Raw genomic sequence first — 24299 nt, 5'->3', positions numbered from 1 at the left:
ATGTGCCTCCATGCACTGCACCAAAAATGTTGGTAGAAGCATTTCTGGCATACAAAGTGCTGGCATTTTTGATTAACCTGACAGGCATGTGTGGCCATACCCCCTGTCCAGCCCCAGCTACACCGATTTCAGTGTAGCTTAATCACACTAATGAAAAAATGCCAAAAGTTGCAACATTTTTTGTTTACTGTTGCACAACAAAATGTGCAACTTTTTAAAGCTTTTAGCACAGTTTTCTGGCCTTAAAGCTTTGATGAATTGGTCCCTTTAGACGGAATCCACTTGAACTCCATTTTTCTCTTTTTAATTTATTGCTCCTTCAGGGGCACACCTGAATCCTGTTTCTCATGGATTTAGAAGGAAGCCAGGAATGGACTTGGACGGAAATTCAGCCCCAGATGAGGGTCTCTATTATAAATATACTCTGCCTAATATTGGACAAAATTATTATTTACTGCAAGACTAATAGTACTCATAGTATTTCAATATAAGGTTTAATAATACCACCACACTATGAACACATAATACCACCCCATAATGATGAAATGTCACCATGCTAATCATTATTACACATGACTCTACTAAGTCAAATATAACCATCAATACTGCAACATAAGAAATAAATAATACTGGCAGACAATAAACAGATATTACCAGCATATAGTTCTGTTGCTAGTTCTCCAGGATGTTTGGATCAACTTCCCTGCCAAGTTGAAAGGGCTTTCCCACGAACACAAGTTCATTTTAATCAATAGATCTAGGAATAATAATAACTTCCACAATTGGATGCTTTTAAATAAAATGTTCCTGTGCTGAGATAATCCTATAAATGTGCTCCTGCTGTGTACTGTGTAATGGCTGTGTCTGACCGTACAGGAACATGGTCTGTTCATACCACGTCTCCTGGGCGGGGGAGGAAACAAAAGAGTATACAGACATTACAGCAGGGGATTGCAGATGATTCTTTTTTTGAGGTAAAACATTGCTTAAAAACAGGCAGGGAAATGTTTTACCTCACAAAAAGAAGCTGAAGGCGAAACATGCTTAGACTACGACACCGGTTTGCCTCTTTTTTACTATTTTTTGATTGTCTATATCATGCTGCCATCTTTGTATACTTATGTCTCTCTTTGGATGGGCATCTCCTAACGCTCCATAGTGCCCTATGGGATCCTGTGCACACCTGCATAGATTTTACAATATAGGCTATCAACTTTAGGCATTTAACTATGCAACACTAGGCTGTTGCCTTTCCTCTAATGCTGGCTGCACAATGTCCCATATATGTTGTTTTGACTATCTTGACTCAGCCAGAATTGCTATAGTACTATATTGTATATAAAGTAATTTTTCTCTCTCTGGGCCTAGTTTATATGCTGGTTATATCTTACCATTTGGTATATGATAGTAATTATTTTCTATTATGATATGAACACTGTATTGAAGAATTTATGTATGTCTTTTGGACACTGATTAATTCAACCGTTGTATCAAATGAATGACTTAGTCCTTTTTTTGGCAGTTTGTATATATGCCTGATAGGTATCCAGTGTGGTATTCATTTCTGTTTTAACATCTCCTTTTATTTTATCTTTTAATTGTATGCCTTGTATTGCGTGTTATGTAATAAAATTTGCATTTGATTGATTTTGGCTGTGATACTCCATATCTGATGTAGGATCTAATGTTTGTTTGGAATGCCTTAGTATATAGTCCATTCATAGGTTTCTTATATTAGAAAAGTGGTTAGACTATTGCATAAAAAATATAAACATTTAGGATTAAATCAATGTTAGTTTCGGATCACTCCTTTAACAGTATCAGTTCACTTAGGAAACTAATGTCGTTAAAAGTGTTTTGGGCCAATGTGACCCACTGCTGGATTGGTTCATATGCCATTTTACTGATGGCCAGTCCAGCCCTGACGGAAGCCACCAAGCACTGCCCAACATAGTGTGTACCTAGCCTAAGTGACAACTACATGCAATGCTCACATTTGGTGTAAAGTGAGTGTGAGTTGCCCAGTCACAAACAAATAAGAGGAACAGTCTAAAGCCCTCATTGCATAAGGATCACCATATTTATAAATCAAACTGACAAATACCCTGGTCTTTGAACCTTGTTTTTAGAATACTGAAACGAAATCTAGCAAGAAAATCAATAGTATACATTGACCCATTGACCTATTACATATGTGAACTTTTGCGTTGTTTGTTTTACAGTACATTAGCTGTACTCTAAATTAAAGGGAATCTGTCACAAGGTTTTTGCCACCCCATCTGAGAGCATCATAATCTAGGGACAGTGATGTGTCACTTACTGGGCTGTTTCCTGTAGTTTTGTCAAAATCACTGTTTTATCTGTTGCAGATCTAGCAGTTCTCTGAATGCTAAGCTCTGTATAAGCCCACCCACACCACTGATTGGCAGCTTTCTGTGTACACTGTGCAGAAGAGGAAAGCAGCCAATCAATGGCATTTTTAAAGTTAATGAGTAAATGATTCCAAAAATGGTTTAGATAAGATTATGGCAGTATTGAGTTCATAAACTTTTGTATAAATTCTTCCTTTAACAAAAAAGGAAAAAATATATTCAGCTTATCTTCTATATGTACATCCATGTGGTGTGTAAAGAAAAAATCCCTGTTGGAGAGGGATAAGTATATAGTCAGAGAAAAGCACTTAGTCTTTGAAAGGATTAAAGGGGTTCTCCGGGGAGATAAAAAATGTTTGTACTGTTCCTGCCCTCATACACTATAAAGATGAGATGGTCAGTGTGCTTCTATTATTTTTATAACCCTTGTAATTCCATGTGACAGAATCTGCTCCTAACAGCTCCCCCCTCCCGTCTGGGTCATTAGATCATACACAAGTGTTTATCTCCCCCTTGTAAGGAACAGCCATCCTGATAATAGCAGGGGGCATGGCCTGCTCCAGGCTGTTCAGAGCTCCAGCCCCATGATATCTGTCTCTATCTGTCTCATGGAGGGGGGAGCTGTGAAGAGCAGATTCTGTCACAGGGAATTACATGAGTTATAAAAATAATAGAAGCGCACTGACCATCTCACCTTTATTGTGTATGAGGGCACTAACAGTACAATTTTTTTTTATCTCCCTGGAGTACCCCTTTAAGATAAAAAGATTACATTTTTATTGATGCATTAAAAAAAATACACAAGACATCCTGTAAAGAGTAGAACTATCCTACGTGTTTCAAAACGATAGATGAGTACGGTTCTTATTCTTCTCTCTAAGTTTTTATATAATGTACTGAGCTGTCACATGATGCATTATTAGGAGCATAGCCAAAGCAGGTCAAGCATTCTATAATTGTATTAACAGGTATGTGGATACAACAGCACAGACAATGAGGAGACAGTGGTACTTTAACCAACTATTTATTCGGTTATTACAATCAAAGGGGGTGCCTTTGGCACAATATCAGAGGATAACGCAAACAGTGGAAATGAAACAAGTTATGTTATAGGAAAAATAAAGTGATTCAGAATCATATGAACAGGATATTAACACAATGCTACTTACACTCTATCGTTCTATTATTACCATTAGATGATTACTATCGTCAGTGATGTCTTAGTCCTAATACCCCAACCTCAAGGGCGTCACTGTCAATACTGGACCCATCACCATCATCACCGTCTAGGCAACACAACACATCACACAGACTCTAAAGGGGGTTGACGACACTACTTGCTAGGCCGCAAGTCCCAGGTTGGTGAGTTACTCGGCCCGCTTGTCACACTGGCCTCTTGCGTTCCATGAAGCGCAGCTCCGGTTCCCACTTTGTACCGTATGGTACATCTACACTGTATGTGACGGCTCACACGAATGTCCCTCCGCTGCAGCCTAATCGTCTCTCTCGGCTCTGACTGTGCTCACTCTGTTCAGATCTCCCGGCTTTGGTCTCTCTGGGGTCTTTACTCGGGTCTGGTCTCTGGGACCTTCACTCAGGTCTGGTCTCTCTGGGGTCTTCACTCGGGATCTTACGACCCCCACCATACAGGCAGAGTTGGCCCAATTGACCCTGCATGGTGAGGCATAACAGGCGGGAATGTACTGACAAACAAGGGACCATGACACCGTAGATAAAGTAATTAGAATTTTAGAGGACATGCACGGTGGCAACAAGGACTTAGGCAACTTATGTATTTGTTTATTCCATCGGGTCCAAGGGAAGGGCAAGACTGTGGCCCAGTATATAAATGCTTTGCAGGAAGTTACGACCCACATCCCCAAGAAGACCCAAGATGGATACAGGGGGCTGGGCCTACTGAATGAGGTGCTGTAGGATCAACTGGTGGCTGGACTGAGAGATCCTTACCTATGTCAGGCTCTAAAAGAGCGCCTATGCTCTAACCCCAATGTATGCGGTTATTCCATCGGGTCCAAGGAGAGGACGAGACTGTGGCCCAGTGCGTAAATGCTTTGCAGGAAGTTACGGTCCACATCCCTAAGAAGACCCAAGATGGATACAGGGGGCTGGACCCACTGAATAAGGTGCTGCGGGATCAACTGGTGACTGGACTGAGAGACCCTTACGTACATCAGGCTCTAAAAGAGCGCCTATGTTCTAACCCCAGTGTATGTGGTTATTCTATCGGGTCCAAAGGGAGGGCAAGTCTGTGGCCCAGTACATAAATGCTTTGCTGGAAGTTACAGCCCACATCTCCAAGAAGACCCAAGATAGATACAGGGGGCTGGGCCCACTGGATGAGGTGCTGTGGGATCAACTGGTGGCTGGACTGAGAGACCCTTACCTACGTCAGGCTCTAAAAGAGTGCCTATGCTCTAACCCCAACTTGCGCTCCCTGGAGGTTGGGGCAGAAGCCCGAATCCTGGAACGAGAATCCCCTGTCCTGACAGGTATGGTGCGGAGCCATGAAGAGTCCACCACCTCTGGAACAACAAATAAGAAGCCTGACGGGTCCCTGGAGCTACGCCAAGAGATCTGGGACATTAGAGGCAAATTGCGCAGTATTAAAGGAACCCCTGCTAAGATCACCATGCCTGACCCTGCGACCCGATATGAAGAAAAGTCAGAGCGGGAATGCAACCTCCCTCATGCCCTACCTCCCTGCACCCGTCACCCATCAGAAGAACGTGTAGTGGAATGTTGGACGTAAGGTGGAAGGGGGAACATCTCATGGGATTGTCCAAAATGGGAAAGAAGGGGGAGGGGGCGACCTTTAAACTAACATGCTCCAAAGTAGAGAAGCACATCGTGGAGTCCCACACCCCAGGAAGAGAAGATGGAGACTCCAAGGATATTATTTCTGAGAGACCCATTACCTGAGCTGAGTTTACTGGACAACGCATTCACTGCTTGATTGACACGGTGTCCCAAGTGACCACTATGCCTGAAGAGTACTTTCAAATTCACTTCCCAGACGTTGCCCATTCCAGAAAAGAAACAACCATTTGACTGGTGATCGCCAACCAGTTGCCTATCCAGGTGGCTGGAGTGGTGTGGATGACTATACGAGTGTGCAGGATAGAGCTGGGCAGGAAAGAAATCATATTGGTAAAAGGTCTCAGAGGTGGGGGACCCATCGTGACCCTGGGGATAAATGTGTTGAAAGAAGAAAGACAATTCCTGGCCAATGGACCACGAAGAAACAGTTGGACTAGAGCAACTCGCTATCACACCAGCAAGAGAGTATTCCAGCAGCTTGTGCCTATATCCCTCTAATGTTAAATTAGCACTTCTCCAGCAACTCTCAAAACACTACGTGTCCAGCTCGGATACCCAATAGTTGTACAGCACAGAGGAATCACAGAGGATGCTGGTAGGGTAAGCTAGGTACTCCTTCACCGTCTTCCAAAACTTTTTCCTCCTTGTCAGAGTATTCCATGCATCAGGGCCTGTGTGCTGGGAGGGTCTGATGAAACTGTCCCAGACCTTTCCCAACTTCTGTTGGACCCGGTGTGTGTCTCCTTCGTCTCTCCTCCTTGGTTGCCCAGGGAGCTCTGAACTCTGCTGCCGGCATTGGCAGATGGGACTTTTTCTACTAATTTTACAGCTAAGGTGGGTGGCAGTTCCTCCTGTGCCGCCTCAAGGCATCAGGTTGCCCCGAGACTTCAAATACACTGAAGGAGGGGTTGAAATATGTGTTCATTTATCTCCTGGGAGACATTTGAGAATGAAAAGTCCTAAACCATGTGGGGGAAACTTCTCCAACCCATCCTGGAGCACAATAGATTTATATTAGGGCTTTCATCCATTCAATAAATGCAGATTTACTGATGGTATATATTATATAGCTCAGGGGCAGACATATCATTTGTGCAACCTGTGGCAAGAGGTAAGGGGGCCCATTTCCACCTCCAAAGTAAAGTGTATGCATAGTGGGACAGTTCATGCCACGTGTCCAGCTTGGATACCCAATAGTTGTATGGCACAGAGGAATCACGGAGGACGCTGGTACGGTTGGCTAGGTACACCTTCATCATCTTCCAAAACTTTTCCTTCCTTGTCAATGTACCCTGCACATCAGGGCCTGGGTGCTGGGAGGGTCTAATGAAACTGTCCCAGACCTTTCATAGTTTTCCCCTGCCTCTGTTGGACCTGGTATGTGTCTCCTTCATCTCTACTCATTGGTTTTCCAAGGAACTATGACCTCTGACAGTGTTGTCAGTTGGGATATTTTACCTTCTGGTATTTGCACCATTTTACTGGCCCTCTCTCCTGCAGGAAGGAGAGATAGAAACTTCTCCTTGCAGCATTGGTCGAGAAGGGTGAACAACCAGTAATCAGTGTTGGCCAAAATGTGTATAACGCGAGGGTCACTGGAAAGGCAGTGGGACATGAAGTCAGCCATGTGTGCCAGACTCCCAACAGACAAGACTTCCCTGTCTCCACCATCTCCTACTCTTACTCCTCCTCTTCAGCCCATCCACTCTGAACAGATGAGATGAAGCTGGTGTGGCTAGTATCCTCTGTAGTGCAGGCAACCATCTCCTGTCCCTCCTCCTCCTCAGCCTCCTCCTCTTCACTATCTCCCAATCCACGCAGAGAAGATGAGATGAGGCTGGGCTGGGTAGTATCACCTTGTCTACTTTCTTCCTCCATCTCCACCTGGTCCGCATGCAAAGCTTCCTCTTTAATTATGAGCAGTGAGTGTTTGAGTAGACACAGAAGAGGGATGGTTACACTGATTATGGCATCATCGCCGCTCTCCATCATTGTTCATTCCTCAAAGTTTTGTAGAATTTCACAGGTATCAGACATCTATGCCCACTCATCAGTTTTTATGTGCACATAGGTTGACTGGAATAACGACAGGCATGTTGTAACTGGTATTCAACTGCTGCTCACGAAGCCTTGCCAACATATGTAATGTTGAGTTCCAGCGTGTGGTGATGTAGTAAACCAGTCAGTGAGGTGGCACTTGCAAGCGCTGCTGCAGCACTGCCAGACCGGCGGCAGCTGTAGGTGACTTGCGGAAATGGGCGGTGTACCTTCACTAGTAGCTTAGGCAAATCTGGGTAGGTTTTCAGAAAGCACTGAACCACTAAATTGAGCACATGGGCCAGGCATTGTACGTGTGCAGACTTGCTAAGCTTCACAGCCGCCATCAGGTTACAGCCATCAGGTTACAGCCATCAGGTTACGGCCATTATCACACACAACACAACCAATGCCTGGTTGTAGGTTCTGTGGCGAGAGCCATAGATCTTTCTGATCTGTTAGACCTTTCAACAAATCTGCTGTGGTGTGCTTTTTGTCACCTAAAGAAATGAGTTTCAGCAAAGCCTGCTGTTGCTTCACCGAGGCAGTGCTGCAGTGCTTCAAGTTTGTGACTGATATAGATGACAATTCAGAGATGGATGATGAGGAAGAGGAGGGGATGCAGGAACTCGTGTAGAAGGTTGGGGAAACCTTGATGAAACTAGGTCCCGAAATTTTAGGCGTCGGTAGCACGTGTGCCGTCCAAGGGTCCAACTTAATCCCGGCCTCCACAAGGTTTACCCAGTGTGCCGTAAGATAAATGTAGTGTCTCTGGCCACAAGTACTTGTCCTCATGTCGGTAGTTAAGTGTACGTTCCCAGTAAATGTGTTGGTCAGGGCAAAGGTGATGTTATGGGACAAGTGCTTGTATAAGGCGGGGACGGCACAAGGGGATAGATACTGGTGGCTGGGGACCGAGTAGCGAAGGATGGCCGCCGCCATGAGGTTGCGGAAAGTATTCGTGTCCACAAGCCTAAACAGCAACATTTCCACGACAAGCAGGTTGGAAATGTGGCCGTTTAGTGTTTGGGCCTGTGGGTGGCTGCGTATTTCTGCTTGCATTCCAAGGCCTGGGATAGGGACAACTGAACACTGCACTGGAACAAGGAAGTGGACGTGGTTGCTGATGGTACTTATGAATGTCCAACGACAGGTGCAGGGCAGGAGGCATCGGTGCCTGCATCCTGGACAGGGGACTGGCAAGCACATAGCACAGAGGAACAGGCAGTAATGTCACCCTCAGACACTGATTGTGGACCCAGGTATTCGGCCCACCTAGTCAGGTGCTTGGATGACTCATGTCTGAGCATGCTGATGGTGGTCAGGCTGGTAGTGGTCAGGCCCCTGCTGATCTTTGTATGGCACAGGTTTTATTGTCTTCCTTACTTTCAGTAAAAAAGTGCCAGACTGGGGAACACCTAACCCTTGGCGTGGAATCTTGCCACGTATGAATGCTCGGTGGAACAGTTGCCCACCTTCTCCCTCTGTCCATCCCACTTCCTCTTCCTGCCTGTTGCAGTGCTGCAGATCCCTCCCCCTCTGCGCTGCTGTGCTCACTCAACATGGCACCTTCCAGGTTCAGTCAGTGACTTCATCATTCGTCTTCCACTTCCGCACTCTAATCCTCCTGACTTGTTGACTTAATAACATCACTTATTGGCAACTGTATCTCATCATCATCTACTTCTTGAGACAATAATTGCCGTTTCTGACTGTCATCTTCTTCTGACCATGGCTGCTCAAATATTTGGGCATCACTAAACACAATCTTCTCATGTCCCTCTTGAGACATGCCAGACGAAAGGCCAGAATAAATAAATGCAAATGTAAAGAGCACCTGGGAGTGTCCAAGTGTAGGATCACTTGTCTCTTTGGACTCACCATGCTGGGAGGAAGGAGGATCAGGGTGAGGATTATGTGGTCCAGACTCTTGGCTACTGAGACTGGACCATGTGGAAGACAGGGTGGTGCTGGAAAACATACTGGAAGCATTATCTGCGATCCAACTAACCACCTGTTCGCACTGTTCTGGATTCAAGAGTGGCGTCCCACTGCCCCGCTGCAAAGTGGGACAGGAAGCTAGGTATTGTGGATGATGGTGTCTGTTGTGCTCTCGAATCAGTTACAGTTTCACCTGGCCCATGGCCTCAGCCTTCGTGTGCATCATCAGCAGCACGTCCACATCCCCATCCCTTGTGCATATTAAACTACAGAGGGGTATGCAGTACTTTAGTGGTATTAATAGGGAACCTAATAGAATAGATGTAGCCCTGATAAGGAGTTTTGGTTTTAGTTTTCTTCAACAAGGACTGTAAGGCTATGAACTCTGACTACAGGCCTGTAATGCACTACTATCCCTTCTCCAGTAGCTATCCCTACACTAAATACAGCTAACAGCATTATTCATATTGAATACAATAGATGTAGCCCTGATAATGACTTTTGGCTTTAGGTTTCTGTAGCAAAGACTGTAAGGCTATAAACCCTACCTACAGGCCTGTAATGCACTATTATCCCTTCTCTAGCAGCTATCCCTACACTAAATACAGCTAACAGCAGTATTTATATTGAACACCCGGGTCACCCCCACTTACCACACTTATAGGAATACACGTACCATTAATACCCAGCAGCTTTGGCCCCCATCTCCTCACTCTCCTGTCCAGACTTAGCATTGTCACACTACAATAATACACTGAAGAGTGCCCTAGATGAAGCAGCATCTTCAACACGCAGAAAGACCCGACACAGACAACGGCATCCCTGGCACACGAGGCAAACACGCTTTCTTCAGCGTTGCTCAACGTGTGCTGAGCGTCAGTGGAGAAAATCTCTTTTAGCAGAGGATTTCATCCACTATAAATTCATTCTCAAAACCTAAACTTTGCCCTTCATCTAGCCAAACAATTTTACTTCACCACCCTCATCACTTCACTGTCCAACAATCCAAAACGACCTTTTGAAACCTTAAACTCCCTCCTGAAACCTAAAGCACAGGCCCCCATCACCAACCTCAGCGGCGAGGATCTGGCCAATTATTTCCTAGAAAAAATCAACCACATCCATCAGGACATCTCAGCCCAATCTCCTCAGTGCCTAGATCCCCTTCTCTGCCGCACTTCAAGCTCACTAGCCATCTTTGAGCCTGTTACAGAAGAAGTTACTCTGCTCCTCACTTCTTCTCGGCCTACAACCTGTAACAGTGGCCCCATTCCGTCACATCTCCTGCAGTCTCTCTCACCGGTGGTCACCACTCACCTGTCTAAAATATTTAACCTCTCTCTTTCTTCAGGTATCTTTCCCTCCTCATTTAAACATGCCATCATAACCCCTTTACTTAAAAAGCCATCCATGTAACAGAACTGCACTGCTAACTACAGACCTGTCTCTAACCTTCCTTTCATCTCTAAACTACTGGAATGCTTGGTCCACTCCTGTCTAATCTGCTATCTCTCAGACAACTCTCTCCTCGACCCTCTACAATCTGTTTTCCGCTCTTCACACTCCACTGAAACTGCCCTCACTAAAGTCTCTAATGATCTACTAACAGCTAAATCCAAAGGTCACTGCTCCCTGCTGATTCTCCTGGATCTCTGTCGCATTTGACACTGTGGATCACCAGCTCCTCCTCACTATGCTCCGCTCTATAGGCCTCAAGGAAACTGTTCTCTCCTGGTTCTCCTCCTACCTCTCTGATCGCTCCTTCACTGTATCTTTTGCCAGCTCCTCTTCCTCCCCTTGTCCCCTTACTATCGGGGTACCTCAGGGCTCAGTCCTAGGCCCCCTCCTCTTCTCTCTATACACTGCCCCTATTGGACAAACAATCAGCAGATTCGGGTTCCAGTATCATATCTATGCTGAAGACACCCAATTATACACTTCTTCCCCAGACATCACCCCTACCCTAATACAAAATACCAAGGATTGTTTGTCTGCTGTCACTAACATCATGTCCTCCCTCTATCTTAAACTGAATCTCTCCAAAACTGAACTTCTTCTGTTTCTCTCCTCTACTAACCTAACTCTACCTAACATCGAAATTACCTTGGAGGGTTCAACCATAACCCCCAAGCAGCACGCCCGCTGCCTTTGGGTCATATTCAACACTAAACTTTCCTTTACTCCCTATATCCGATCACTCACTCACTCTTGTCACCTGCATCTTAAAAACATCTCCAGAATCCGATCTTTTCTCACCTTTGAAACTGCTAAAACTCTTACTGTCGCTCTTATTCACTCTTGTCTGGACTACTGTAACTCTCTTCTGATCGGTCTCTCTCTTACCAAACTTTCTCCTCTCCAATCCATCCTGAATGCGCCCAGGGTCGTATTTCTGTCCAGCCGCTTCACCGATGCCTCCATCTTGTGCCAGTCATTACACTGGTTACCCATTCGCTACAGGGTCCAATATAAACTCATCGCTCTCACCCACAAAGCTCTCCACAGTTCTGAAGCACCTTATATCTCCTCTCTCATCTCAGTCTATTGCCCTACACTTGCCCTCCATTCCACAATTGACCTAAGATTAACATCCCCCATAATCCAAACCTGATTGATGCCTAGCCCCGTCTTCAGGTGCGCTTTAAAAACCCATCTCTTCAAACAAGCCTACCACCTCAAATACTCAGTAAACTAACTTTATCATGTTCCCTCCTAAATTTATTCAGAATCTGCTCCCTACTGTTCATCTGTCTCTACATCCTCCATGCACACGATAACTGCACTCAATACTTGATTTTTGCACTTAAACATACGGGCTGATGACCGGATCATGCAGCCTTATATGAAAATCCCTATTTATTATAATTGCCAGACCTGAAATAACAAGCACTTTTCACCTATTGTGTCCCCTCATTTCCTTGTAGAATGTAAACTTGCGAGCAGGGACCTCACTCCTAATGTAACTGTTTAAACTGTCTTACCTTGTATTGAATTTATTGTCTGTACATGTCCCTGCTTAATTGTAAAGTGCTGCGGAATATGTTGGCGCTATATAAATAAAAATTATTATTATTATTATTAACACAATAAATGTAAGCCTGATAAGGAGTTTTAGGTTTCTACAGCAAGGCCTGTAATGCACTACTATCCCTTGTCCAGCAGCTATTCCTAAACTAAATACAGCTAACTGCGATATTTATACTGAATACAATAGATGTAGCTCTGAAAAGGACTATTTGGTTATAGGTTTCAGCAGCAAGGACTGCAACGCTATAAACCCTGAGTATAGGCCTGTAATGCAAACTTTCCCGTCTCCAGCAGCTATCCCTACTCTGGGTAAAGTGTGGTGAGCATCATATCAGCGGGTCTTATATAGACCCGGTAACGCGATGCGGCCGGCCAATCACAGTAATGCCAGTAGCCAACATTGCTATGGCATTACTGTGATTGGAAAGCAATTTCCCAAGTTCAGTGGGTCAAAAATTCCGTGAAACATGCAGGGCGGGGACTCGAGCATGGAGCTCGAGAACCAGGGATACTTGATGGAGTACCGAGCAGTGGTGAGCATGCTCATCACTAGAGAAGATATTACTCTGATAAAGCATTCCAGAGGTATTACCTCATAAAGTGACACTGGTCAGAATTGAAAAAAATTAGCCTGGTCATGAAGGTAAAAACAGGCTTTGTGGCGAGGGGGTTAAAGAAGCATTTCCATCAAAGTTTTTATCCCCTTAATATATTGCAATCATTGTATTATATAGTTCACTTAAATTCTAGCTCATCTATCCCAAAAATTAAAAAACTCACTGACGAAGGGATAAAATGTAACCTTTATTAAACAATCCTACTTATAGACAGTGTGCTACCTATTCACACCATGATGGTTAGTCAGAAAGTGACTAAAAGACACACTTATACCCCATGTCTCTACATATAGGGTGAGGTGCAACATGCACCATCACTTAAGAAGTCCTTTGTCTCTATGCATTTCGTCATCCACACCACAAACGACTCATCAGGAGACTTATTTAAATACTAACCTATATTTGCTTGAACGAGACTCAATTATAATCCCAAAAAAATGTGTATTCCAAAACACTGTTATGTTTTCCGAACCAGTTAGAGAATTGATCAAACAGTCACCAGATTCAAATCTATTTATAAGGAGCTATCAGACTTGTATCCCGCTACTCTAGCGGTCAATCAGTTATATATAGTGTGCAAAAGGGAATTATTGTGCTCTAGCGGTCAATCAATTATATAGTGTGCAAAAGGGAATTTTACATGTTGTGTTCCTAGTGGATCATAATCCATAGCTATGACTGCACTTATTTAATATATCAGTCATGGTAAAGTCAATTTGTCATAACATCAGTCGGCTTTCCCATAGCCCACTAGGTGACCCTCACAGAACACTATTCAACTCACAATGTTCTTCTTACATTATCATGTCAAAAATAAAAAATTCTGGGGTACTTTATTGCACAGGTCTCATAATGCTATAATTGCACATATTCCCAATCCTAACATTAATATTGCACATATTCCCAGGCACCAGGCTTCAAAGCCATTCACTAATAGATTCCTACACAGTGAGTCTGTTAGATCAATAGGAGTACATCACACTCTAATATGCTAATGTAAATGACCCACTACAAAACATAGAGTCTGGTAAGTAAATAGTAGTATATCAGACTTCAGGATGCTAATGACATAGACCCACAACACTCTCAGGTCATATTAGCATCTTTTGTTAGATGTACAGTCCAGCCCTATCTACCTCGCTATAATTGCTGACATCTACAAACTAACTGTTCAGTGCATCACACATTTATATACACAGGACGCTACATGGGCGTCCTGTCTGTATGCTGTATAGTTAATGACACCAACTAGTGATGTCGAACAGCCAATCCCTGCATGTGTCACAGCTGTCTAACAGCTGTGACACTTGCAGCCGCGGCGACTGTAAAAGAAATGCAGAGCACGCCAAAATACTCGGAGAGCACTCGAGCGTGCTCGACAAAAGGGTTACCGATTCATACTCGCTCATCACTAGCGCCAACACCTTGCCAGGCATTTAAAAATGTAGCCCCTCCCCATCAGTGACATCAGACCCAGACGCAGACACAATAGGCTCCACCTAAACCAATCACATCGCAGAGTCGGGACCACACCTATGTGACATGTTGGATTCAGTGTCTCTTTGCCTACATCATGTTGCTCTCAGATGAGGTTAGAAAAAACCTGGTGAAAGATTCCCTTTAAACTCATCTGCACTTCCCCTCACCCCATACTGATTCATGCAGGAGGTTAAACCAGGAGATTAGAGCTGCATCATTACATCTAATACACTGAGAACCTACTCTAAGCTATGTTGGGGGTGTATTCTTCTTTCCTTTAAGTGTAGCTGCCTGTTTATGATTGGTCAGCATCACACAGGGAGAAGAAGTAAATCCCCCCCTGTGAAAACTGTATGGTAACACACACTTGGTTTTAACAAAGTTAATTCATTAGGTGCCACATAATTGAATGCTAATACCGCGGCAACGGAAAGGCAAAATGAAGAATCAAACAAACAAAAAAATTGTTATAATCCACTTTGTAGCAACTATACATCCTGTGTTTAGTTCAGCAGGAGAAATATGGTGAAATGTCTTCATTAATCAGCTGTATGGCCTCTGCAAACAAGAGCTGAAAAAGAATGGCAATCAGACATAAGCTCTGACTCTCCAATCAATGGAAACAGTCATTTATCACCCAGTGGACAGATGATAAAATTGTGTCTTTTGATTATACTGACAACTCATTTTTTCTAATCAAATACAGTGAAACCCACAAAGAACATCTATATGAGAAGAACAACTGTTCTAAACCAAATTATTCTTATTTTTGTGTCTAGACCATCTTCTTTAATAGGATCTCCCCTCTAGAAGACCATTTTAATTGCAATTGTGGTAGTCACCTTAATAAGGTAGCTGCTTTCTTCATTTTATAGTTCTATGTGACAACTAGCACACTTTGAAGGGAACTTGTCATCTGCTTAAGTACAATTTACCTTCACTTATTGGGCAAATTTACAGGTAAATAGCATTGAAATCTTATCTGGCTGGCTTACTGGTGCAGTGGTTATGGGAAGAAAATTAAATTATATCCTTCCTGTAGCCATTCATTTCTAGTCATTTCTAGTCATTGGGCGGTGCAGGGAGCTGTGACCATACAGGGAGCACGCTATAATCCCTCCCCTACACTTTGATTGACAGCCTGCTCTACAGCATGAGCTGTGACTGTAACAGCTTTGATGATTGAAATTTAGTAGCTACAGGGAGTATACAAATTCATTTTCTTCCTGTACATGATTCCAGTAAACCTGCTTAACATTATTTTACGCTATTTACCGACAGATTAACCCTTTATCTGCAGGTAAATAGCATTTGTGGACATGATTAGTTCCTTTTAAAGTACCATATTATCCTGTTTTTCTGGATTGTAAGCTTATGAAAGCTTATTGCATTCCTTTAGGTAGATAAGTAAATGACATTGTGATAGACACACAATATTTTTTTTATATGTAAAATAGTTTGATAGGAAGAAAAATATTATATATGTTGCATCACACTGCACTGTAAAAAAGATTTTCACAGTTGCTAACCCAATTCCCATTTTTGCAAAAAAAAACATACATGGTCTAATATCAGAGAACACCAATGAGTGGTCAGATCATGGTGAACCTGCATGCAGTCTAACCTATGCTAGAAAGTCCCAGAGGCTTTGAGAAACGACTGCGGAAACAGCATGATAAAACAAAGAAAAGGTGCACCATTTCTACTTTTAACTATCCTATCAGGCCTCATTCACCGGGTACCGGGTCATTAGTGTAAGGTCCGTGTGACTGTCTTTACCATCACCGTTTTTCATGGATGGATAAATAGAATGCAAAGCTTCTCCTATACTTTGCAATGTTAAACGTGTACAGCACACAGATGGTATATCCATATGTTGTACGTGTTTTACACAGACCCATAGACTTATATTGGTACTTTTCAGCTGTGATACCGGAGAAAAATGGAAATGTCTCCCAGTCCGTTAAAAAACACAGAAATGTGAATAGCACCATAGATTATAATGAGCATGTGTTCTATCTATGAAAAATACGGACAGAAGAGATACATGCAACACAGACGTGTGAATGAGGCCTTAACTGGTATTGGTGCTCACAAAAGCTTGATTAAATGCCATTCGATAAGCAGAATCCAGAAATTGTGACGTTTCATCATAACAAACCTCTCCAATTTTATACTATTGAGACAGCACAAGGTGGGTGACAATAAAGTTGACCACGTGTCGTGTTCAACTGGGAAAATTTAAGTTTTCAGTTACTCATTTTGTTTTTTTTCCTATTTCTACTAATAGAAAACTAATTGATTAATTGCGCTTACATGTGACAACGAGATTTCTTGCACATTTCACAAATGGTGGGCGTTAGTGCTAATATCAGAGACCAGCAGTAGTAAAATATGTCTTAATGGCTTTGTAGAAGAATACTTGATCAATGATCAAGTGTCATTGTAACTTGCTTAGGTAAACCATGTTAGAATTATAAATGTCTATGGAAATAAATATGAAAGTTTCTATTTATACAAGATCTTCCCAGTAATTCAAAAATATCTTCTTTACACAGGAGTCTAATTACATTGAAGAAAACACTAAAGACAACAGGATCTCTTTGATATTTACCCTCAAAGAAGAAATTGGGGCACTGGCTAAGGTCCTACGCATTTTTGAGGTATGGACACATGTGCTCCTCTCTTGTCCATGTTATTTCCATTACAGAGTAATTCCACCAGCTACAGGTAGACAAATAGATTTTCTGGCTTTAAAGGGGTATTCCCATCTCCAAGATCCCAAAATGTAGCACGTGTAATAATATTAGCAAATACCTCCAATTAGAATGTAGAACAGTTCTCCTGATAACCTATGTCTCCTATCTAATGTGCACGACTTTGCAGAAGCTTAGGTATCCATGGTTACAACTACTATCCACTAACTAACTGTTACTATATGAGTGGTCGTAACCATGGATACCTAAGCTACTTTAATGCCCTGCGCATGTGGTAAGCGACATAGCAAATCAGAATAACTATACTACATTTCTAATTGAAGGTATTTGCTAATATTATTATTATTACACCTACTACATATTGGGATAGGATTTTGCAGCTGGGAATACACCGTTAATGCAAGCTAATTGTGGATGATCATTACACCCTCAAACTGTTAATGTTTGCTTGAATGGTAAATGTGCAAAAATAAGTCACATTTTTTTTAATGTTCATCTCACCTTTTGAGTCAATATTAATTTAGAATAGAGAAGCACAGAACTTGAATTTTTTTGCAGTGGTTGTGCAAATTTTCTATTGTGTTTCACATACGGACCTGAACTTCAGCCTTCTTTTTCTTATTAGCACAAAATATCACTTTGTAATAGTGCATTCACCCATTGGCAAGATGATGCAGAAGCAAGCGATTTTTTTCTCATCTCTATTTAACAATAAACAATGTTTGCTTTATATAGGAAGATGTTGTACTAGGAATGCTGGTGATCCTGTTATTAGTGTAATAGTGGAGCATTACCATTTATTTCAAACATTGAAGGGGTAGTCCACTTTAAATGAGTAAATGTATTGTGACATTATGAAGTATTACAGGTTCTTTTTGAAAAACCTCCCGCTTGTTGGTGCAGTCTTTCTCAAAGCTTTTGTTATCAAAATGCCTGCCTCTACTTAAAAATGTAAGGTTATTCCTCATCAATGTTTATGTGAGCAGAGCCTTTAGGTCCCTATACACCATACCTCCGAACTTTTGAAGAATAGAAACAGGGACAGATGTTGAGGTGCGCTTATCGCACATCAATTTTGGCCACGTCCCTGGCCACACCCCAATCCACGTCAATTCACCGTTTCTTTCTACCCTGGCAGGAGGAGATGTCAGAGGGGTGGTGGCAGTGAGGGACATTCAGAGGACGCTCAAGACTGCAGGGCATAGACCCAAATCCAGCACTGTCCGCTGTATCCGGGACAGTTGGGACTAGAGATGAGCGGATGGATTCACGGGTCTTTGGTCCAGCGTGTAAGTCAGTGCTACCTGGCGGCTGTACAGAAGGCCGCAAATTTCTATTCACCCGATGGCGAGTGAAGTGAATAAATTAACTTTAATTTATGCACTGAGCTGAGAGGAGGAGCTATGGTAGCAATGAAAATGTCAGAGAGGTGAGTATAGAGCGGGACCAAAGCAATGACCGCGATGGGATGTGGGACTGAACCTTCAAAGCGGGACAGTCCCACTAAATCCAGGATGGTTGGGAGCCATGCAATACACATTAGAACAATTTTGACTGAACCCTCTGAAATCAATGGGTTCGGCTGATGGTCTAATGTTTATGGGGACACTAATGGTTGGAAGAGATGTCGATTGCAAATGTCTGATTTCGGATTGCCAATCGCATTGTTCATCAGGAGATAAACCACCAGCTAACGAGTCAGTTGGCGGCTTTCTCATAGCAAACACAGGAGCCTTCTGCTGAGTGAGCGCTCCTGTGTATGGGAGAGTCGGCTGATATGGCTGGTGGACAAACGATCGGCAAAGCATCATTCGGCCGACAGCCATCTAGTCTGTATGCCAGCCTTAAAGACTGTAGAGATGTTATTATAGGGATTATTGCTGAATCAAAAAACTTTAACTGAACATGTTAAAGCATTACTATCATTTTATTTCATACATCAACAGTACACATGAAAATAAGAAACTTGTAATATATCTTATCAGAGAAATTTGCTTCTTTCTCTGCCAGAATTGATCATTCATTACCAAAATTCTCAATTCTGAGGTAAAATCAGTATTCAGTGAGGACTGACTGTCCCATTACTGAGATAGAAGATGGCAGCTGCTACTGATGAGATTCTATGTAGATGGAAGGAGGGAGGAGCTAGAGGCAGATGTGGTGGGCCACTGGGGAGGCGCCAGATGTTGTAGAAGGGCCAGCTGGGGTGTGTAGTCTCACTGGCAGCAGATAATGATGTCACAGTAGATGAAGTGGGTCGCTGGACCCTTCAACACTTCGCTTGTATCTACAACAATTTAAAAAGGGGGAAGTAGCACTTGTGGATGGTATAGGACCCCCCGGAGGCACTCCTGTAGCGGTGGTGTCTAGGTGCAGGTTTTGGAGTGCCCGTGATGTTTGTGCAATCTCAAGCAGCCAGACACGCAGGTGAACTTGTAAACATAACAATTTTACTGAAGGAGGTAACAGGGTACAGTCTCTCTTACGGGCAAAGTTCACAGTATATTGTGCATATGGAAGTAATGGTTTTCTCCTCATGAGACAAGCATTGTTATGGCCTCTCTGGGCAGCTGGAGAAGAGTTCTCTTCACTTGCTAGTAGAGGAAATGCTATGAGCAGTCCACGAAATATTTCACTGATGCAGGGACCTTCACAGATTGGCTCTCTGTAGAAGCACACTACAGTGTGGATGTACTCACAGTTTTAGCCCACCATTCCCTCTCGCTGGGGGTAGGTTTAAGCAAAGTCGGTGGCGTGGCAGCCATGTGGATCTGGTCCTGGCTAGAAGTGATCAGGATAACCAGAGAGCAGGAGAGTCCATATAAAGCTTCTCTCTCCTGACTAGAAGACACTTCACTCTTTTTGTGAAGGAGATTATGTGAGGAAAAATGTCCCCTCAGCATAGACTGGCATTGAAAACACTGCTCTGAGAGAATAATGTCTCTCCTCAATCTTCCTGAGGCAGCCGGAACCGCCCACAACTGGTTTGTACCAGCGTTCTAGTTAGAGTGAGAGCCCTGAGCTGGGAGACTCCTTCCAGCCATTGCTATGGCCACCACTTGTTGTGAGGAGAATAATCACTACTTCATATACACACATTGGCCTGCAGATGGCAGGAAAGTACAGTTTACAATGCAATGTATTATATCCCCTAATTCAGTGCACAAAATGGAACAAATCTAATACAACACTGCAACTGTCTCATTTTGCAGTAGTAGAATGAGTACCGGGATGCCACATACTCCCCCTCTTAAGAAAAGCCGTCCTCTGCGAACAGTTGGGCATATCATTCAAGAAGGATATATGATGAAGTAACTAGTCCCTGTACCGAGCAGGTAGGATACCTTTGGTACTCCGCTCAGAGTGCCTCAAAGGTACTGTCCATTGGCCGGAGATCAGTTCAGGTTCTGTGGTCTCTTCAGGTGGAAGAAAAGTATTCTCTGTTGAGGTAGGAATGAACTGATGATAGCCAGGAAACGCAAATTGTGGAGCAAGGATCAGCAAGGCTTGGTCAGTCTTTCTAATGAATCTGGAAGATTCTGTGTTCCAATCAAAGTTGACTTGGGTAGTGGTGACTCTCTCAGGAGTTCTTCCTTGAGACACAGTTTTAGTCAGTTTCTGTGTACCGTCTGGGGTTTCCAACCAATTTTGGATATCTCGTACACATCAGACAATGGAAATGGTATAGCAGTTATTGTGTATGGTTCAACTTCCTAAAGTGGATGCAATTTTCCAGTCCGATGGTTGTTTCGGAGCCAGACTCGATCGCCAATTTGTAGTGGCTTGGCATGGGCATGTTGATTATAGTCTTCTTGTTGTCTTCTTGGTGCTTCCTCCATGCGAATCAATAATTTCCTTGTCTTCTGACATGCGTCTGTGGTTTTCAATCACCCAGTCTGTTTGTGGAAAAGGATTAATGGTGTCAGGTACTTGTACACCTAGAGCCAATTCTGGAGGCAACTGGCCTTGTCAGCAGAACATCAGATAAAATGGAGTATGACCAGTTGAGCAATGGGTGGTGTTATTGTAGATGTGGACAAGATCTCTCAGAATCTCAGGTCACTCAGTTCCCTTGGTGGCAGAAGCAGTGCGCAGCATACTGATGATGACTTGGTTCGCTCTTTCACACAGTCCATTACTTTGTGGATGGTAAGCAGTGGTACACAGTTTCTTGTAATCTCTGTATTTGCACAGCTCGTGGAAAAGTTGAGATTCAAAGGTAGGTCCGCGATCAGTGAGGATGTGGACTGGACATCCATAGTGTTGGATGAACTTGGTATAGAAAATTTCAGCTGCAGTATTGGCTGTAAGATATTTGACAGGAGCCTTAGCGGCAAGCTTTGTGTAATGGTCCACCATTGTGAGGGCATATTTATAGCCAGAACGAGTTGGGCCCAATTTCACATGATCAAGAGCAACAATTTCTCCTGGTTTTTGTGACTTGATAGGGTGTAATGGCGCTTTTTGATCTCGGGATCCATCTTTTGTGATGTTACATGCGGGACATTCTCGGCATCAACTTTCAATGTCTCCTCTCATACCGACCCAGTAGAACCTTCGGAGGATGGTAGCTTCAGTTTTCTGGACACGGAAATGGCCAGAGCGATCATGATAGGCTTCAAGGATGACCCGTGCATCTCTCCGGGAAATGAGTATTTGGTGAAGTCTGTTGCCTGAGACAGGATCCAAAGTGTTTCTCATTATGAACCCTTTCTAGACAAATAGGCGTTTTCTCTGTCTCCAGAGGCGGGTAAGTTCCACATCAGTATGAGCTTGTCTTAGCCGGGTTGGAACTCGTCCAGTAGTAAGGAAGTCATGGAGTTCTCCCAGGACTCTGCTCTCTTCTTGTAATTTCTTCCACAGGGAAGGTTCTTGAAGAGGTTCAACAGGTGGATAGGAATGAGATTCCCCCGTTTCAGCAGAGGCAGTGATTGCCCTCTGTTGGGCAAACCTTGAGTAGAAAGGAGGAATTTCTACTTCTTCCCAGATGTCATCTCGGGGTGGTTCTTCTCAACAGGCAGCCGGAACAACGCATCGCATTAACATTTGATTTGCCACTGCGGTATTTGACTGTGAATTTGTAGTTCTCTAGGCGTGAAGCCCACCACTGTTCCATGGCTCCCAACAGGGCGGTATCCAGGTGCAGTAGCGGATCATTGTCTTTGTAGACAGTAAAGGGCCTGGCAGCCAGGTAATCCTTTAATTTTTCTGTAACAGTCCAGACAAGTGCAAGCAGTTCAAGATTGAATAAACTGCAGTTGCTGTCATTCTTCTCAGTTCATCTGAGGCTGCGGCTGGAGCAGCAATCACACGCACCTTGTTGTCCTGGACCTGGGACAAAACAGCACCTAGCCCTTGGAGTCTAGCATCTGTATATGAAAGGAATGGCTGAGTGTAATCAGGATAGGCCAGGATAGGTGGCTGGGTAAGAAGATCTTTCAGTGTTTGGAATGCTTGCTCTTGACGATTTGTCCAGTCCACTGGAAGCCTTTGGTTGTAGTTTTCCTTGGGACATCCCCGTAGCAACTCAGTAAGTGGTTAAGACACTTGAGCAAAGTGAGGAATAAAGCGGTGATAGTAGCCTGCAAATCCCAAAAAGCTTTGGACTTCTTTGACGGTAGTGGGCATTCTCCAGTTTTGAACTGCAGCAATTTTGTCATGGTCAGGTTGTACCCTTTCCACGCTTACCACATGTCCAAGGTAGTATACTCGTGGTTTTAGCAAGTGGCATTTGGAGGGCTTGATTTTGAGGCCATGTTGGCTTAGTACCTTGAAGACTTCAGACAGATGGTGAATGTGGTCTTCATATGTCCGGGAATAGACAATGACATCATCAAGGTAAAGGAGGACACTCTGGAAATTTTTGTGGCCAAGACATCTCTCCATTAGTCATTGGAACGTAGCAGGGGCATTGCAAAGCCCGAAAGGCATAAAGTTAAATTTAAAAGGCCCCATTGATGTGGTAAAGGCAGTCTTCTCTCTATCTTCTGGAGCCATGGGAACTTGCCAGTATCTGCAGGTTAAGTCAAGAGTAGAGAAGTAGGAGGCAGATCCGAGAGCAGTCAAGGACTCTTCAATTCGTGGCAAGGAGTAGGCATCCTTGTGTGTGATGTTCTTCAATTTGCGGTAATCCACACAGAAACGGATGGAGCCATCTTTTTTTTTTTACAAGGACCAGCGGTGCAGCCCAAGGGCTTTGACTTTCACATATGATATCAGCCTCTTTCATGTCTTGAATGAAGCATTTTCTTGATAGGCTGGTACTTCGCAGATGGTATGGGACAATGTCGCTCCTTGATGGGAGGATGATCACCTGTGAGGATTCAATGCTGAATCAGAGTAGTCTTATCAAAATCCAATGGGTGCTTACTGAATTCTTGATGATAACATCTGGTAATGTTCTGAACTCCATTGATTCTCTCTACTGGACTAGTGGCATCTCCCACATTCAGCTCAGTCCACCAGGGGTCTGAAGTAACCTTCTTACTGTCTTGGGCAGCTTGGGTAGAATGTTGATTAGCTGTTACTTGACTTGAGATGATGTCTTCTGGTGAGAGTTAAGACAACTGCGCTACTGGATGAAATTTGTGAAGGTTAACAGGTGCCTTACTTAAGTTAATCAGTCGAACTGGCACTCTTCCGTTGGAGACAGATACAATGCTGTGAGCAGCTTTCACTAATAGTTGTCCTTCTAACAGGATTGGTTCGAGGAGAGCCTGATAATCTTGATTTTCAATACCTGGTTGGGCACGGAACCATACCATGGTTTCTGAACTAGGCTGTAGAATCACCGGTCAGATGTCACGGATGCAGACACAACAAATTCACCCTTGCTATTTGCAAACTTCTGCTGGGCGACAAGCACACGGATGGCATGCTGAATGGTCCGCTGCTCAGATGTAGCTGTAGGAATAGAAGCATGCAAGGCAGACAAGGAAAACAATTTCTAAGAACATTCATGCCTAGAACCATTACAGCAAAACCCTCATCCTCTATATCAGTTACAATGACACCATGTCTTTGGAGTTTAATGTCCCCAATCCGAATATTGGGCTTCCAGTAACCCTGGTGAGGTATGGGTTGACCATTACTAGCTATAATGTTCATCCAGACATCTGGTGGGTTATTTAAGTCACTAAAGTCCCAATGTTCAAGATATGCCCGCTTCTGCAAAGTAGTTACCTGTGAGCCAGTGTCGACGAGAGCTTCCAGAGGGACACCGTTTACCAGGACAGTTATGTGCGGGCAGGGTGAGATGAAGCGAGGCACCC

The 24299-nt window shown here is 43.6% G+C and overlaps 1 protein-coding gene across 1 annotated transcript in view; it reads left to right on the top strand.

The window, feature by feature from the left end:
• PAH (phenylalanine hydroxylase) overlaps positions 1 to 24299 on the top strand; it is a 146935-nt gene that overhangs the window by 1582 nt on the left and 121054 nt on the right. Inside the window, exon 2 of the mRNA XM_073651525.1 lies at positions 16870 to 16974. Coding sequence (XP_073507626.1) covers positions 16870 to 16974 — 105 coding nt within the window. The remainder of the gene's footprint in view (positions 1 to 16869; positions 16975 to 24299) is intronic.

The sequence above is a fragment of the Phyllobates terribilis genome, unplaced genomic scaffold, assembly GCF_046119375.1.
Source record: "Phyllobates terribilis strain yellow unplaced genomic scaffold, ASM4611937v1 Scaffold_11__3_contigs__length_659146591, whole genome shotgun sequence".
Lineage (NCBI taxonomy): Eukaryota > Metazoa > Chordata > Amphibia > Anura > Dendrobatidae > Phyllobates > Phyllobates terribilis.
This window is presented reverse-complemented; position numbering and strand designations above follow the sequence as displayed.